The 16,718-nt window shown below is 51.3% G+C and overlaps 1 protein-coding gene across 1 annotated transcript in view; it reads right to left on the reverse strand.

The window, feature by feature from the left end:
• LOC134352528 (uncharacterized) overlaps positions 1 to 16,718 on the reverse strand; it is a 276,182-nt gene that overhangs the window by 246,483 nt on the left and 12,981 nt on the right. Inside the window, exons 4-8 of the mRNA XM_063059793.1 lie at positions 15,395 to 15,518; positions 13,383 to 13,476; positions 9,893 to 9,979; positions 2,346 to 2,462; positions 1,314 to 1,412 (exon numbers count right to left, since the gene is read on the reverse strand). Of these exons, the coding sequence (XP_062915863.1) occupies positions 1,314 to 1,412; positions 2,346 to 2,462; positions 9,893 to 9,979; positions 13,383 to 13,476; positions 15,395 to 15,518 (521 nt within the window). The remainder of the gene's footprint in view (positions 1 to 1,313; positions 1,413 to 2,345; positions 2,463 to 9,892; positions 9,980 to 13,382; positions 13,477 to 15,394; positions 15,519 to 16,718) is intronic.

Here is a 16,718-nt window from a genome sequence, read left to right on the forward strand (position 1 = left end):
GGGGAACGTTGTCCGGGTGGGTTTTGTGTGGGATACGGAGTCCCGGTGGGTTCAGTGTGGGTGACGGGGTCCCAGTGGGTTCAGTGTGGGTAACGGGGTTATGGTGGGTTCAGTGTGGGGGGGTCCCAGTGGGACTTGTGTGGGTGAGGGGGTCCCAGTGGGATTAGTGTGGGTGAGGGGGTCCCAGTGGGTTTACTGTGGGGAACGTTGTCCCGATGGGTTTAGTGTGGGGAACGGGGTCCTGGTGGGTTTAGTGTGGGGAACGGGGTCCCGGAGGGTTCAGTGTGGGGAACGGGGTCCCAGTGGTTTCAGTGTGGGGAACGGGGTCCCGGTGGGTTTACTGTGGGGAACGTTGTCCGGGTGGGTTTTGTGTGGGATACGGAGTCCTGGTGGTTTCAGTGTGGGTGACGGGGTCCCAGTGGGTTCAGTGTGGGTGACGGGGTCCCAGTGGGTTCAGTGTGGGGAACGGGGTCCCGGTGGGTTCAATGTGGGGAACGTTGTCCCAGTGGGTTTTGTGTGGGATACGGAGTCCCGGTGGGTTCAGTGTGGGGAACGTTGTCCGGGTGGGTTCATTGTGGGGAACGGGGTCCCGGTGGGTTCATTGTGGGGAAATGGGGTCCCGGTGGATTTAGTCTGGGTGACAGGGTCCCGGTAGGTTCAGTGTGGGGAAAGGGGTCCCGGTGGGATTAGTGTGGGTGAGGGGGTCCCGATGGGTTCACTGTGGAGAACGGGGTCCCGGTGGGTTTAGTCTGGGTGACAGGGTCCCGGTAGGTTCAGTGTGGGGAAAGGGGTTCCGGTGGGATTAGTGTGGGTGAGGGGGTCCCGATGGGTTCACTGTGGAGAACGGGGTCCCGGTGGGTTTAGTCTGGGTGACAGGGTCCCGGTAGGTTCAGTGTGGGGAACGGGGTCTCGGTGGGTTCAGTGTGGGGAACGGGGTCTCGGTGGGTTCAGTGTGGGGAACGTTGTCCAGGTGGGTTCATTGTGGGTGAGGGGGTCCCGGTGGGTTTAAAAGCAGTGTGTGGAACGGGGCCTAAATCCTTGGTATCACTCATTTCCTGTTCGACGTGGTTAGGTTGATATCTCCTCCCACCATAACCGAATACTGATGCAGATTAAGTCTGGAGTCAATATCAGACACTGAGATGAGGATTGGCACATGGAGAGGGACTGGACTGGTGTCGGGGACTGGAACCCAGGCAGGGTCAGTGTCAGGCAGTGGGACAAAGACTCGGAGTGGGACAGGGAGTGGGATTGGAATGTGTCTTGTGTTGGGTCAGGCTGCATCTGGGGAGGGATAAGGCATTTCCAGGTACCTTCTCGTTCTCGGGGAGCCGCTTTGCCTCCAGTTGGAAGGTTGTGCTGCGCAGGAACTGAATGGAGGTTCTGCAGGCTTGAACCAACGACTCCAGGCTCTGAGGGAGCAGTTTCAGTCCATGAGTGCGTGGGCCAAATACCCCAGAGGATGTCCCCTGCCCCTCCCACCCTCCATCCCCTCTGCACTTGCACTTTCAACCTGCTCAGCCGTAGCCCACCAACCCCTTCAGTCCTCGACCCCACACCCATCCCCAACCCTCCCATCCTCCAGAATTATCCCCTACCCCCTCCCCTACCTGCTCCCTCCTCCCTTTGTACATCTACCCTCCATTTCCTATGCCCCCCCCACCCCCACCTCAGCCCAACCACACTCATTCCCCCCTCCACCTCTGACACAATCCCTGCCCACCCCTCCTCTGCTGTCCCGCCCCATATAACCCCTCTCATCCCTGCCCCCCCAACCATGCTCTCCCCTCTTTCCCTTGCCCCTGTTCACCCTTCCCACCCTCCCCCTGTCCTCTGCCCTCTTTTTGCTCCATTCATCCCTCCTCCTCTCTCTTGCCCTGCCCGCTCCTCCTCCCCTTGCCCTTTCCTCCCCTCCCACATACCTCTTGCCTCCTGCCCTACTCCTGCCCCTCTTCCCCCACTCTCTCTTGCTCCCTGCTCTTCCCTTGGCCCCTTTCTCCCCCTGCCCCCCCGTTCAGCCCCACCCCCTGCCCTCCCCACTTTCCTGCCACCTCAGAGTGCTCCAGACTCCCACCCACACACACTGCCCTCCTTGGCACCGCCATCCCCGAGAGACGCATCAAGCAACTCCCTCCACGCAGCCTCGGTTCACGAGGGAGGTGGTCTGACAATCCCCACCACCCCCTCCGATTTCAGCTGCTCCTCTGTCACCCCAGTCACCCCCCCCCCACTGCAGACCGGCTCTGCACATGGACCCTGGTGGAGAACCACCCCTCCCCTCACCACCCCCCCGCCCCCAAAACCTCCTCCCAGGAACCGCGTCGGCCCCCCGGCAAGGAACCCACCAGCCGAAACCGCACCCACTTCTGGTGGCTGTACCGGAAACTTCCGCCGAAGGGTGCCGTCAGCTGGGCAGGCTCCACCCGCTCATGTAGGGCCTGGAGGGAGGGGAGGGCCTCCACCTGTAGGGAGGGGGTCGTGGGGAGGGGACAGAGGTCAGAGGTCAGCATTTTACAGTGGGACACGCGGCTCTGCCGGCCCTGGGGATCGGGAGCGACACACAAAACACTGGAGGTGCTCAGCAGGTCAGGCAGCATCTACGGAGATGGAAAAAGAGTCGGCCTTCTTCAGGACTGGAAAGGAAGGGGGCAGAACCAGAATGAGAAGGTGGGTGCGGGTGGGGAATGAGGGGTATGAAAGGAAATGATGTGAGAAGCTGGAAGATAGATGAATGGGGGAGGTATTGGTTTATTGTAACGAGATACAGTGAAAAGCTTCAGATCAGATCATTACACGATGCACCAAGACAGAAACAATAACAAGGCAGAATAAAGTGTAACAGCTACAGAGGAAGAGAGCAGTGCAGAGAAATAATGAGGGGTGGAGTTATAACGAGGTACATTATGAGGTCAGGCATCCATCTCATCGTGCTAGGGAACCATTCAATAGTCCTATAAAACCTGGGTCTTATCAAAGATGGATGGAAGAGATAAAGGGCTGACGAAGGAGAAATCCTGAGCAGCTGTATCACGGCCTGGTTCGGGAATTGCACCATCTCGGATCACAAGACCCTGCAGCGAATAGTGAGGTCAGCTGAGAAGATCATCGGGGTCTCTCTTCCCGCCATTACAGACATTTACACCACACGCTGCACCCGCAAAGCAAACAGCATTATGAAGGACCTCACGCACCCCTCATACAAACTCTTCTCCCTCCTGCCATCTGGAAAAAGGTACCGAAGCATTCGGGCTCTCACGACCAGACTGTGCAACAGTTTCTTCCCCCGCAAGCCGTCAGACTCCTTAATACCCAGAGTCTAGACTAACTTTATGTAGTCCTGTGTAGGTCTGTAGTCTAGTGTAGTTTTTGTGTTGTCTTACGTAGTCTAGTGTAGCCTTGTGTTGTCTCACTTAGTCTCGTGTAGTTTTCTGTTGTTTCATGTAGCACCACGTGGGGGCATGTGGCCAGGTGGTTAAGGCATTGGGCTAGCGACCTGAAGATCGTGAGTTCGAGCCCCAGCCGAGGCAACATGTTGTGTCCTTGAGCAAGGCACTTAACCACACATTGCTCTGTGACGACACCGGTGCCAAGCTGTATGGGTCCTAATGCCCTTCCCTTGGACAACATCGGTGTCGTGGAGAGGGGAGACTTGCAGCATGGGCAACTGCCGGTCTTCCATACAACCTTGCCCAGGCCTGCGCCCTGGAGAGTGAAGACTTTCTAGGGGCAGATTCATGGTCTCGCAAGACTAACGGATGCCTTTTTATCATGTAGCACCATGGAGGAAGGTTGTTTCAATTTTACTGTGTATTGTACCAGCAGTTTATGGTCCAATCAAAAGTGATTTGACTTGACTTGACTTGAATCGTACAAGAGAGATTGAACAACTCTCCCTCACTTAAATCCAAATCACGCGCTAGTCTTGACACCATCATAATGGTGTCGAGATCCTCATCGACAATGATGGATGAACACAAGAGAGGGCAGTGTACCAGCCCTTCACCTCTTCCACCTATCCCCTCCCACCTATCGCCCGCCTCCCCCTCACCTGGTCTCACCTGCCAGCTCGTACTCCTCCCCACTCTTCCTTACTCTGGTCCTGCCCCCTTCCTTTCCAGTCCCAGTGAAGGTTCTCACCCTGAGACCTTGATGGTTCATTTTCCTCCACAGACGCTGCCCGAGCTGCTGAGTTCACCCAGCGTTTGAGTGCATAGTGCGCTTACAGCGATCCCTGGGTAGATACAGGGGACCGTCTTTCCCACTGAATGTGACGTCCAGGAAATGGAGGGGGGTTTGGGGGGGATAGGTCTCACTATCTCAGAGCTGGGGAGTGATTCCTGTTTCTGGACAATGCAGATACTGATGTCAGGATGTCAGTTTGTTGACTATAGCTCAGTGTTTAACACCATCATTCCTACAACCTGATCGATAAGCTACAGAACCTGGGCCTCTGTACCTCCCTCTGCAACTGGATCCTCGACTTCCTCACCAGAAGACCACAATCTGTGCGGATTGGAAATAATATCTCCACCTCGCTAACAATCAAAAATGACACACTGCTCTTATCCCTCTAAACCTATGGCTAGGCATAGCTCAAATAGCATCCATAAATTTGCTGATGGCACAGCCATTGTTGGCAGAATTTCAGGCAGAATTCTCTCCCTCTCCCTCTCTCTCTCTGTCTCTCTCCATCCCTCTCTCTCCCTCTCTCCATCCCTCTCTCTCTCCATCCCTCTCCCTCTCCCTCTTCCCTGCTCCCTCTCTCTCTCTCTCTCCCTCCCTCTCTCCATCCCTCTCTCTCTCCCTCTCCCTCCCTCTCTCCCTCTCTCCCTCCCTCACTCCATCCCTCTCTCTCTCCCTCTCCCTCTCTCTCTCCCCCCTCTCCCTCCCTCTCTCCATCCCTCTCTCTCTCTGTCCATCCCTCTCCCTCTCTCTCTCCCCCTCTCCCTCCCTCTCTCCATCCCTCTCTCTCTCTCCATCCCTCTCCCTCTCTCTTTCCTCCTCTCCCTCCCTCTCCCCTCCCTCTCCCTCTCTCCCTCTCTCTGTCTCTCTCTCCATCCCTATCTCTCTCCATCCCTCTCTCCTCCCTCTCTCTCCCTCCCTCTCTCCATCCCTCTCTCTCTCTCCCTCTCTCTCTCTATCCCTCTCGTTTCTCTCTCCCCCACTCCCTCTCTCCCTCTCCCTCCCTCTCTCCATCCCTCTCTCTCTCTCTCCCTCTCTCTCCCCCTCTCCATCTCTCTCCCTCTCTCTCTCTGTCTCTCTCTCCTCCCTCTCTCTCCCTCCCTCTCTCCATCCCTCTCTCTTTCCCTCTCTCTCTATCCCTCTCTCTCTCCCTCTCCCTCCCTCTCTCCTCCCTCTCCCCTCCCTCTCCCTCTCCCTCTCTCTCTCTGTCTCTCTCCATCCCTCTCTCTCCCTCTCTCCATCCCTCTCTCTCTCCATCCCTCTCCCTCTCCCTCTTCCCCGCTCTCTCCCTCTCTCTCTCTCTCTCCCTCCCTCTCTCCATCCCTCTCTCTCTCCCTCTCTCTCTCCCTCTCCCTCCCTCTCTCCCTCCCTCTCTCCCTCCCTCACTCCATCCCTCTCCCTCTTCCCTGCTCTCTCTGTCTCTCTCTCTCCCTCTCCCTCCCTCTCTCCATCCCTCTCTCTCCCCCCTCTCTCTCTCCCTCTCCCTCCCTCTCTCTCCCTCCCTCTCTCTCCCTCCCTCTCTCTCTCTCCCTCTCTCTCTCTCTCTCTCTCCCTCCCTCTCCCTCTCCCTCTCCATCTCTCTCTCATCCTCTCTTGTCCTCTCCAGTTTCTTCGCAACCTTTCCAAAACAGTGTATCCAGAACTCTACAGAACTCTGTGCAGTCTACCCGAGGTTTACCACATTGGCTCCACTTTTTATAAGTTAAAACCTGGAGAGAGGAGATCAGAGTTGAATTTTCAGGTCAAAGATCTTTTCTCAGAACTGGGTGAGAATGCGAGTGAAAATCAAAATTCTGCAGACGCTAGAAATGTTAAAAAAAAAGGTAACAGCAGATTATCTCAAAAAATATTCACAGCACGTCAGGCAGTGTCTGCGGATAAAGAAACAGGTTTAATATTTCAGTTTGAAGGCTCTTCATTGGATATGGCCAAACATGGTGATAATTTCCAGTATTTTTGGCTTTTATATTACAGGGAGGACGTCATTCAGCCAGAGGAAGTGTAGAAAACATTCACAGGCATGTTGCCAGGAGTGGAGGGCTGAGTTATAAAGAGGGACTGGACAGGTTGGGACTGTCCTTCCTGGAGTGCAGGATGAGAGCTGACCTGATAGAGGTTTATAAAACCAATGGATAAGGTTGCTGGTCGCTATGGTGTACTTAACAGTTCACTAATCCTGTCTATATATATCGTTTGAGTAAGCATTTTTGTTTGTTTCAACATTTCATTGCGAGTTATACAGCACAAATACGTGGACCGTGTACGCCATCACGCTGCCATGCGATACGTGCGCGCCTCACTGAAATCAAGCATTGAACTACACCATCTATCTCCCGACTCGCTTGCTTTCCTTTCAATTAGTTTCACGTTTTGAAGTTACAAAACAGAACTGTCACTGTCCTTTCCTGCCAGGGCAGGGGACTCTAAATCTTGAGGGCACGAGGTTTAAGGCAAGCAAAGAAAGATTTAAAAGAGATCCAAGGGGCAACTTTTCTACACAGAGGGTGGTGGGTGTGCGGAACGAGCTGGGTGAAATCACACCTTTTATAACCATATAACCATATAACAATTACAGCGCAGAAACAGGCCGTCTCGGCCCTTCTAGTCCGTGCCGAACTCTTACTCTCACCTAGTCCCACCAACCTGCACTCAGCCCATAACCCTCCAGTCCTTTCCTGTCCATATATCTGTCCAATTTAACTTTAAACGACAACATCGAACCTGCCTCAACCACTTCTGCTGGAAGCTCGTTCCACACAGCTACCACTCTCTGAGTAAAGAAGTTCCCCCTCATGTTACCCCTAAACTTCTGTCCTTTAACTCTCAACTCATGTCCTCTTGTTTGAATCTTCCCCACTCACAATGGAAAAAGCCTATCCACGTCAACTCTATCAATCCCCCTCATAATTTTAAACACCTCTATCAAGTCCCCCCTCAACCTTCTACGCTCCAAAGAATAAAGACCTAACTTGTTCAACCTTTCTCTGTAACTTAGGAGATGAAACCCCGGCAACATTTTAGTAAACCTCCTCTGTACTCTCTCAATTTTATTGACATCTTTCCTATAATTCAGTGACCAGAACTGTACACAATACTCCAAATTTGGCCTTACCAATGCCTTATACAATTTCAACATTACATCCCAACTCCTATACTCAATGCTGTGATTTATAAAGGCCAGCATACCAAAAGCTTTCTTCACCACCCTATCCACATGAGATTCCACCGTCAGGGAACCATGCACCATTATTCCTAGATCCCTCTGTTCTACAGCATTCTTCAAAGCCCCACCATTTACCATGTATGTCCTGTTTTGACTAGTCCTACCAAAATGTAGCACCTCACATTTTTCAGCATTAAACTCCATCTGCCATCTTTCAGCCCACTCTTCTAACTGGCCTAAATCTCTCTGCAAGTTTTGAAAACCTATCTCATCATCCACAACACCACCTATCTTAGTATCATCTGCATACTTACTAATCCAATTTACCACCACATCATCTACATCATTAATATATATGACAAACAACATTGGACCCAGTACAGATCCCTGAGGCACACCGCTACACACCGTCCTCCAATCTGACACACAGTTATCCACCACTACTCTCTGGCGTCCCCCATCTAGCCACTGCTAAATCCATTTTACTGTTTGTACTTCCATATTAATGCCTAACGACATTAGGAGACATTTTAAAAGACATTTGGACAGATAGAAAGATGGGAAAGGTTTAGAGCAGAGGGATCCTTGCTTAATGGTATTGGTCCCTGGCATAAAAAAAGTTGGGGGATATAGCAAATTGGACGCACTCGAGCCGGTCAGCATGGATGACTTGGGCCAAATGGCCCACTCCTGAGCTGTATGACCATGAGAGAGGGAACAAGTTAGTGTTAAGTTACGATGAGAAGGATAAGACAAAAGGATAGGACGGGGCAATGGGCTGCCAGGGTGAAAGCTGTTAATGAAGGTGAGAGGTTAATGGGATATCTAGAGGGAGTGAGGGAGAACAGGAATGAAGGGACACATTTGAGATGGGAAAGGCGGGTCAGACTGTGGTGAAATTCCCAGCAGGTCAGGAAGTATCTGCGGAGAGTAGGAGACTGGACCAATGTCACAGGGTATGGCCTACCATGCCATGAGGTACAGGGGAAGCCTGTAATCATAGGGGTCAGTATTGGGTCCTGGAGGCTGTGAGGCGCTGAGATGGAGGACAAGGTGTCACTCCTCCACCTTACGTCGTGCCTCGTTAGAACAAAGCAGAAGGCCTCAGCCAGGAAGATCAGAGAGGGGGAGTGGGATGAAGAATTAAAGTAGAGAGCCAGCAGGATGGGCAGTTCCATAAACTACAGGAGCAGAACCAGGCCATTGAATCTGCTCTTCCATTCAATCGTGGCTGATTTATTTCAACCCCCTTCTCCCATCTTCTCCCCATAACTCAACCCCTTCACGAACCACGAACCTACCAGTCCCTGCCTGAAATGCACACAGCGACTTGGCCTCCTCCAGCCTCCGTGGCAACAAATCCCAACAGATACCCCACTCTCCGGCCGAAGAAATTTCTCCTGGTCCCCGACATAATGAGACCACGTCCTCGGAATCCCAGGCTCTCCCACTCTCACGTCTGCTTTATCCGTGTCTTTCAGAATCCAGTAGGTCCTCTCGAGCTCCATTGAGAACCAATCCAGAGACATCAAACCTTCAGAGAGTTGTACAGCCCGGCGACAGGCCCTTCAGCCCATCACAGTCATGATAGCCAAGGTTCCTTCCTGCCTTTGGCCCATGTCTTTCCTGTCCCACTGACTTTTAAACATTGTAATTGCCCCACCTCTACCACCGTCTCTGACAGAACATTCTGCACACCCACCATCCACCTGTATGGGCAAAAAAAAACTTACTCCTTTAAACCTTTTCCTTCTCTCCTTGGACCTATGCCTGTTAGCTTTAGACTCTCCTACCCTGGGGGAAAATAGGGTGACTGGTCACTTACTCTCTGTCCCGTGTGATTTCAAGCCTCCGAAAGGTCACCCCTGGGTCTCCTTCACTCCAGGGAGAACATTCCCGCCCTGTCCAGTCTCTCCTCGTCAGTCCAGCCCTCCAGTCCTGGTAATATCCTTGTGAACCTTTTCTGCATCCTTGCTTAATTGCATCCTCCCTGTAGCTGGGCGACCAGAGGTCAGGGGGTAGTCCAGATGTGGTCCCACCAACACCCTGCACAGCTGGATCGTGGCATCTCAGCTCCTGGGTTCAGTGCCCTGACCAATAAACGTAGGCGTACCAAGCGCCTTTGTCATCCCCCCACCATCTACCCGCGCTGTCTCCAGGCCTGCCCATCCCACCCCGATTGCCAGTATCCAATCCATGGCTCAGTTTTGTCAACTTGGCACGCCGGAGGGGGCGAGCCAGTGGCTGAGGGAGTATGTGCCAACCCTGACGCGGGCCACGGAGAGATGGCGGACCGCCAGCAGCTGCGGTGGGCGGAACATTCTCTGTGGCTCACTGCAGTCAGCGAGCCTGGGTTTCATTTCTCTGGCGCAGGGGAGATGGTGGGAGGGGCGGGGGGGTGCTGGCTGGAAGGAGTGCAAGTGAATTCCTGAATCACCTGGAAGGCCTCTTCCTCATTGCTGCCTCCCGCTGTCCAGTTGGGCGGGCATGAGTGTTTCTCAGGTCTCGCCAGGGTGAGAGGGTGACGGGGTGTAGATTCCAACGTACCTGAAGGCCCGGTGGCAGCTTCTTGGGTATCGGACGCTCTTTTCCCATCAGCACCAGAACGGAGTGAATTCCCCCGGGGACAGTTTGCTGGGAAGAAGAATTGGTGCCGGGTTAACAGGGTGGTAGTGTGGAGTGTACCCACCACCTAGTCCCACCCCACCCTCGAGTGTCAGATTAACAGGGTGCCAGTGTGGAGTGCACCCACCACCTAGTCCCTCCCCCACCCTCGAGTGTCAGGTTCAGGCACCCAGCTCTCTGTCCAAAAAAAAACTACTGGGTACAGGTTTAAGTTGACCTGGCGGGGCTGGGGGCAACTTTTCTACACAGAGGGTGGTGGGTGTGTGGAATGAGTTGCTGTAGATGGTAGAAGAGGCGGGTGAAGGTAAGACATTTGGGCGGGTACTGTACACGGGTAGGAAAGGTTGAGAGGGATGTGGGTCCAACACTGGCAAATGGGTCAGCAGGGACAAGTTGGGCCAAAGGGCCTGTTCTTGTGCTGTTTGTGCCCCACTCTTCCTGCAACGGGGCAACCAGAACTGCACACAGTAGCCTCGTGTCCTACACACAGCAGAAATGTCACGTGACTTGCCAATGCTTATATTCTATTCCACAACCAGTGAAGGCAAGTAGGTCGTGGGTTGTTGGGCACGTGGCCAAGTGGTTAAGGTGTTCACCTAGTGATCTCAAGGTCGCTAGTTCGAGCCTCAGCTGTGGCAGCGTGTCTGTGCCCTTGAGCAAGGCACTTAATCACACATTGCTCTGGTCTGGGCGAGGAGTGGCGCCCCACACAGACTTCCAATCTGCGCCTGGTAAGGCATGAAAATGCCCGACACAGGCCTCTCATGGTCTGAGTCGACGTTCCCTCCCTCCCTCCCTGTCTTTACCACCTTATCCATCTTCAGGGGGCGGTGAACTTGCACCCCAACACGCCTCACCACAAGGCATCCTGTGTCAGTCGTATCTACAGGAGGCGAGGCATCCATCATTGAAGGTCCTGCTCTCCAGGCCGTGCCATCTTCTCGCAGCTCCCACTGGGCGGGAGGTACAGAAGCCTGAAGACCCACGCCACCAACACTGGCAAATGGGTCAGCAGGGACAAGTTGGGCCAAAGGGCCTGTTCTTGTGCTGTTTGTGCCCCACTCTTCCTGCAACGGGGCAATAAGAACGGCTACTTCCCTTCAACCATCCGGTTCTTGAACCAACCTGCATCACTAATGCTGAACCTTGTGTTTTTCTTTGGTTCAATGTTTCCATTTAATGTCAGAGGATGTATACAGTATACAACCTGAAATTCTTACTCATCACAGACATCCACAAAACAGAGCGGGGAGGAAAAACCCCAAAGAATGAATGACAGGGAAACATTAGAACCCCAAAGACACCCTCCCCCTCCCACGTACAAAGTAGCTGCAAAAACTTCAACCCTCCCTCTCCCTCCCCCCCCAACTCGCTCCGGCAAAAACATCAGCACCCCCCACACAATCAATAACAAGCCCACAGAGACCACGATCCAGAATCCCACACCCTGTCACCTCAACAGGCCCTCTCTCGTGCTAGCGAGGAAAAGAGAGAGATCACTCCTGCCACAGTGAGTGGGGGGGACGGAATAACAGCTCCTGGTTTTGATGTTTTTTTGCTCTAGTCATGTTCTTTCTTGTAAAAATCCTGAATAATTTGTGTTTAATTTATCATTTTCTTGCGAATGTTGTATATCTGTTGCGACGTGCTTGGGCAGTTGTTGCAAATCAGATGTTTTTAATTGTGTCTGTGTATTAAGTACAAGCATAGATAGCAATTACTCCGACTTCTTACAGAAAAACTTGACAAATCCTCTGCAGAGAACAAAACCCACCTCAATGAAATTTAGTTTTGTAAATAATATTTGATTGACTGGGAAAAACACAATGACTTCAAACTACTAACCTACCCTGCTCACTGATACGCTTCTGATGAGGCAGCCTGTTGTCCCTGCCCAAGTTCCCATACAGAACTAGACTCCACGTTCCCCTTAACAGATAGACCATAAGACCATAAGACAAAGGAGCAGAAGTAGGCCATTCGGCCCATCGAGTCTGCTCCGCCATTTTATCATAAACTGATCCATTCTCCTATTTAATCCCACTCCCCCGCCTTCTCACCATAACCTTTGATGCCCTGGCTACTCAAATACCTATCAATCTCTGCCTTAAATACACCCAATGACTTGGCGTCCACTGCCGCCAACAAATTCCATAGATTCACCACCCTCTGGCTAAAAAAATTTCTTCTCATTTCTGTTCTGAAAGGGCGCCTTTCAATCCTTAAGTCATGCCCTATCGTACTAGACTCCCCCATCATGGGAAACAACTTTGCCACATCCACTCTGTCCATGCCTTTTAACATTCGAAATGTTTCTATGAGGTCTCCCCTCATTCTTCTAAACTCCAAGGAATACAATCCAAGAGCGGACAAATGTTCCTCATATGTTATCCCTCTCATTCCCGGAATCATTCTAGTGAATCTTCTCTGTACCCTCTCCAACGTCAGCACATCCTTTCTTAGATAAGGAGACCAAAACTACCTACAGTACTCCAAGAGAGGTCTCACCAGCGCCTTAAAGAGCCTCAACATCACATCCCTGCTCCTATACTCTATTCCTCTAGAAATGAATGCCAACATTGCATTCGCCTTCTTCACCACCGACTCAACCTGGAGGTTAGCTTTAAGGGTATCCTGTATGAGGACTCCCAAGTCCGTTGCATCTCAGAACTTTGAATTCTTTCCCCATTTAAATAATAGTCTGCCCGTTTATTTTTTCTGCCAAAGTGCATAACCATACACTTTCCAACATTGTACTTCATTTGCCACTTCTTTGCCCATTCTTCCAATCTATCCAAGTCTCTCTGCAGACTCTCCGTTTCCTCAGCACTACCGGCCCCTCCACCTATCTTTGTATCATCAGCAAACTTAGCCATAAAGCCATCTATTCCATAATCCAAATCATTGATATACGATGTAAAAAGAAGCAGCCCCAACACAGACCCCTGTGGAACACCACTGGTAACCGGCAGCCAACCAGAATAGGATCCCTTTATTCCCACTCTCTGTTTCCTGCCAATCAGCCAACGCTCTATCCACATATGTAACTTCCCCGTAATTCCTTGGGCTCTTATCTTGTTAAGTAGCCTCATGTATGGCACCTTGTCAAAGGCCTTCTGAAAATCCAAATATACAACATCTAATGCATCTCCCTTGTCTAGCCTACTGGTAATTTCCTCAAAAAATTGCAATAGGTTTGTCAGGCAGGATTTTCCTTTAAGGAATCCATGCTGAGTTCTGCCTATCTTGTCATATGCCTCCAGGTACTCTGTCACCTCATCCTTGACAGAGCCCAAACAGGCACAGCCCCACTGCTCCGGAGACCCAGTAAAAAATAGACGAACACGCAGGACGAAAGAGGAGGCCATTAGCTTTCAGCTTCCCCACTGCGGACTGCGGGTGGTGGTCTCACCTGGAAGGTATCAAGGGCTTTCCAGATCGCAGCTGCCGGCCAGCTGACACGAACGTCCATCAGCACCCTGAGACCCCTCTCTTGCGTCTCCTTCCTGCAGGCACAGACAGGAGAAGAGATTAAAATTAAAGGGGAGACGGGCAACGGTGGGGGCAGCACAGTAGCGTAGCGGTCAGCAGTACCAGCGTCCCAGGTTCAATTCCCGCCACTGACTATAAGGAGTTTGTAGGTTCTCCCTGAGACCCTGTGGGTTTCCTCCCAGTGATCTGGTTTCCTCCCACAGTCCAAAGACGTACCAGTTAGTAGGTTAATTGGTCTTTGTAAATTGTTCCGTGATTAGGCTAGGGTTAAACAAAGGGATTGCTAAGAGGCTTGAAGGGCCAGAAGGCGTACTCCACACTGTATGTCAACAAATAAATAATAAATCAGAAAGATAAACTCTTGGCGGGCTTCCAGCCAGGTACAGGTATCAACTTTAACCAACATTTCGATGACAAATCTGCCATCTTCATCAGGGATGATGCCTGGGCATGGCTAGGCCAGTGGTATATTACACCCCTCCTGATTGGTTAGTCCTCATCCAATCAGGCTTCTGCTGTCCCACCCTGTTCACAATTGAATTCCAGTTCTTACTCAGAGTGAGACCTTCATCTCTGTTAAAAAAAAATTCCTCAAGTTTTATTTCACTGGCCGTCCCAAAACCCATTGGCACGGCACAGAGGAAGAAGATTATGCTTGAGGATAAAGGGTGGAGGGGAGTAGAATGGAGAAGAGGGACAGATAGGGGAAGAAACAAAAACAGAGCATAAAAGGGAGGGAGAGTGATAGACAGATAGTCAGAAGACTGAGAAAGAGAGAGGGAGTTAGAGAAATATATATTGGAGGAGAGACTGAGATATGGAGACAAAAGACAGAGAAAGGAAACGGAGACAAAGAGGAAGGTAGAGAAAATGATTGAAGAGGTGAAGAGAGTGGAACAGAGGACAAATAGGGGGGAAGATAAACAGGCACTGGGGAAGAGAATGAGAGAGGCAAAGAGAAATATTGAGAAAGAGAGATTGGCAGAGGCCAAGGGAAAGAAACAAGGGGTAGAGGGGGATGAAAGAGAGAGGCAGGAATTGGGGGAGAGAGAAATAGAGACAGACAGACAGAGACGTTGAGAGAGAAAGAGATATGGGAGCAAGACAGAGGCACAGAAAAAGGTGGACATTGAGAGAGCGAGAGTGTGAAAGGGAGAAAAAGAGAGAGAGGAGAGAGAGAAAAACTATGGAGAGACAGAGAGAGCCCTCTGTAGCATTCACATGTTTCCCCCACAGTGTATGTATCCAATTACTGTTGTGGGGTCACAGCGGAAGCTGGATCCGCTGCCTTGCAGAAACACAACCTTCTCCATTCCGATGGATGCAGGGATCACAGATTCACCCCATCACGTCAGAAGTTCATTCTGGGCCTATCGTGCTGGGAGGTCCTGTTACCTTTCTACGGCAAGGTCCCATAGGCGTCGGAGTGGATGCAGGGATCACACATGAGTGTACGCATTAAGGTGAATGGATCAGGTGACTTATTTGTCCCTGGGAGAAGGGGGTTGGAAGTGGGCTGCCCCAACAAGGTCCATAAGACCATAAGACATAGGAACCTAATTTGGACCATCGAATCTGCTCCACCCTCCCATCATGTCTGATTTACTGTCCATCTGAACCCCATTCTCTTACCTTTGCCCTGTAACCTTTACTAATCTTACTAATCAAGTACCCATATACCCATTGACAGCATCCACAGCCCTCTGCAGCAATGAATTCCACAGATTCCCCACCCGCCGGCTGAAGAAATTCCTCCTCATCTCCTGTTCCAAAGGGATCTCCTTCTATTCCGTTCCTGCTCCTTGGATCCTAGACTCCCCCCACTACAGGAAACATCGTCTCCACGTCCACTCTACCCAAGCCTTTCAATATTCGATATATTTCAATGAGGTGCCCCCTCCCCGTAATGTAGAGGCTTTGTACAGTCCTCACCTTGAGATGGAGTAGAGGTAGAGGAGGACCCCCGCCAGCTGTGCGCTGGTGCACCTGGGGTCCTGCGGTTCGGGGTTCCTCGCTGTGACGATGACCAGAGCTCGGCCGTCCCTGTCCCTGCTCCCTGTCAGGTGAAGGTCAGAGGCTGAATGAGGACAACGCCACAGCAAGAAACGGCTCGGTACATCAACACTGAACAAGCCTGGGCTCTACTGACGGCTCCCTTTGTCCATAAATAAGTATTTCATGGTCTACAATATTACAACAGAAACACTAAAAACAACAATAATGAACACCAACTATAGTATTCATAACCATTTCTCTTTTTCTTTACAAATTCCAGTTCTAGAATAGTGCAGCTCTACAACATCAATAACATCAGAAAAAAAAATTATAAGAAAAAAATTAAAATATTCCCTTCCTCGTCCAGGATGCCCTTTAACCCCCCCTCAGCACCTAACGATCCCGTCCCAGGCACCCCTCCATTGTGGCTGTAGAAACCTTAACAATGGCAGGACCCTGAAGGGCAAAGGGATCTTGGGATCCGAGTCTATGTCTCCCTGCTGAGTTCCTCCAGCATTTTGTGTGTGTTGCCTGAAAGTGACTGCTCAGGTGAAGAAGGCCTGGGGCACACTTGCTTTTATTATTCAGGGAATTAAGCTCACGAGTCAGGAACTTTGGTTGCAGCTTTATACAATTCTCATTATCATCATCGCCATTACGTGCTGTGTCGTATGACATCATCATTATGTGTCATGTCATACAATGTGGGCAATCATGATCTTTGACCCTGATTGTTCCTAACAAATTGTTCTACAGAAGTGGTTTGCCACTGCCTTCCTCTGGGCAGTGCCTTTGCCCCAGCCATTATCAATACTCTTCAGAGATTGTCCGCCTGGCGTTGGTGGTCGCGTAACCAGGACTTGTGACATGCACTGGCTGCTCGTACGACCATCCACCAGCTGCTCCCGTGGGCTCACGTGGGCTCACGTGACCCTGATTGTGGGGATAAGGAGGTGCTACACCTTGCCCAAGGGTGCCCTGGACACTAACGGAGGGAAGGAGGGCTTTACCCCTCCTGTCTCCACACTGCCACCCTATTATACAACACTGGTCAGGCCAAATCTGGAGTACAGCGTTAAATTCTGGTCACCCCATTGTAAGAAGGATGGAACGGCTTTGGAGAGGGCACATACGAGGTTTACCAGGATGCTGTTTGAATTGAGCACAGATGCTATAAAGAGGGGTTGGGTATACTGTGCCTGAGTTGTTTTCTGTGGAGTAGCGGAGGTTAAGGGGAGACCTGACAAAGATCATGAAAGGA

The sequence above is a fragment of the Mobula hypostoma genome, chromosome 10 (genome assembly GCF_963921235.1).
Source record: "Mobula hypostoma chromosome 10, sMobHyp1.1, whole genome shotgun sequence".
In the NCBI taxonomy this organism is placed as follows: domain Eukaryota; kingdom Metazoa; phylum Chordata; class Chondrichthyes; order Myliobatiformes; family Myliobatidae; genus Mobula; species Mobula hypostoma.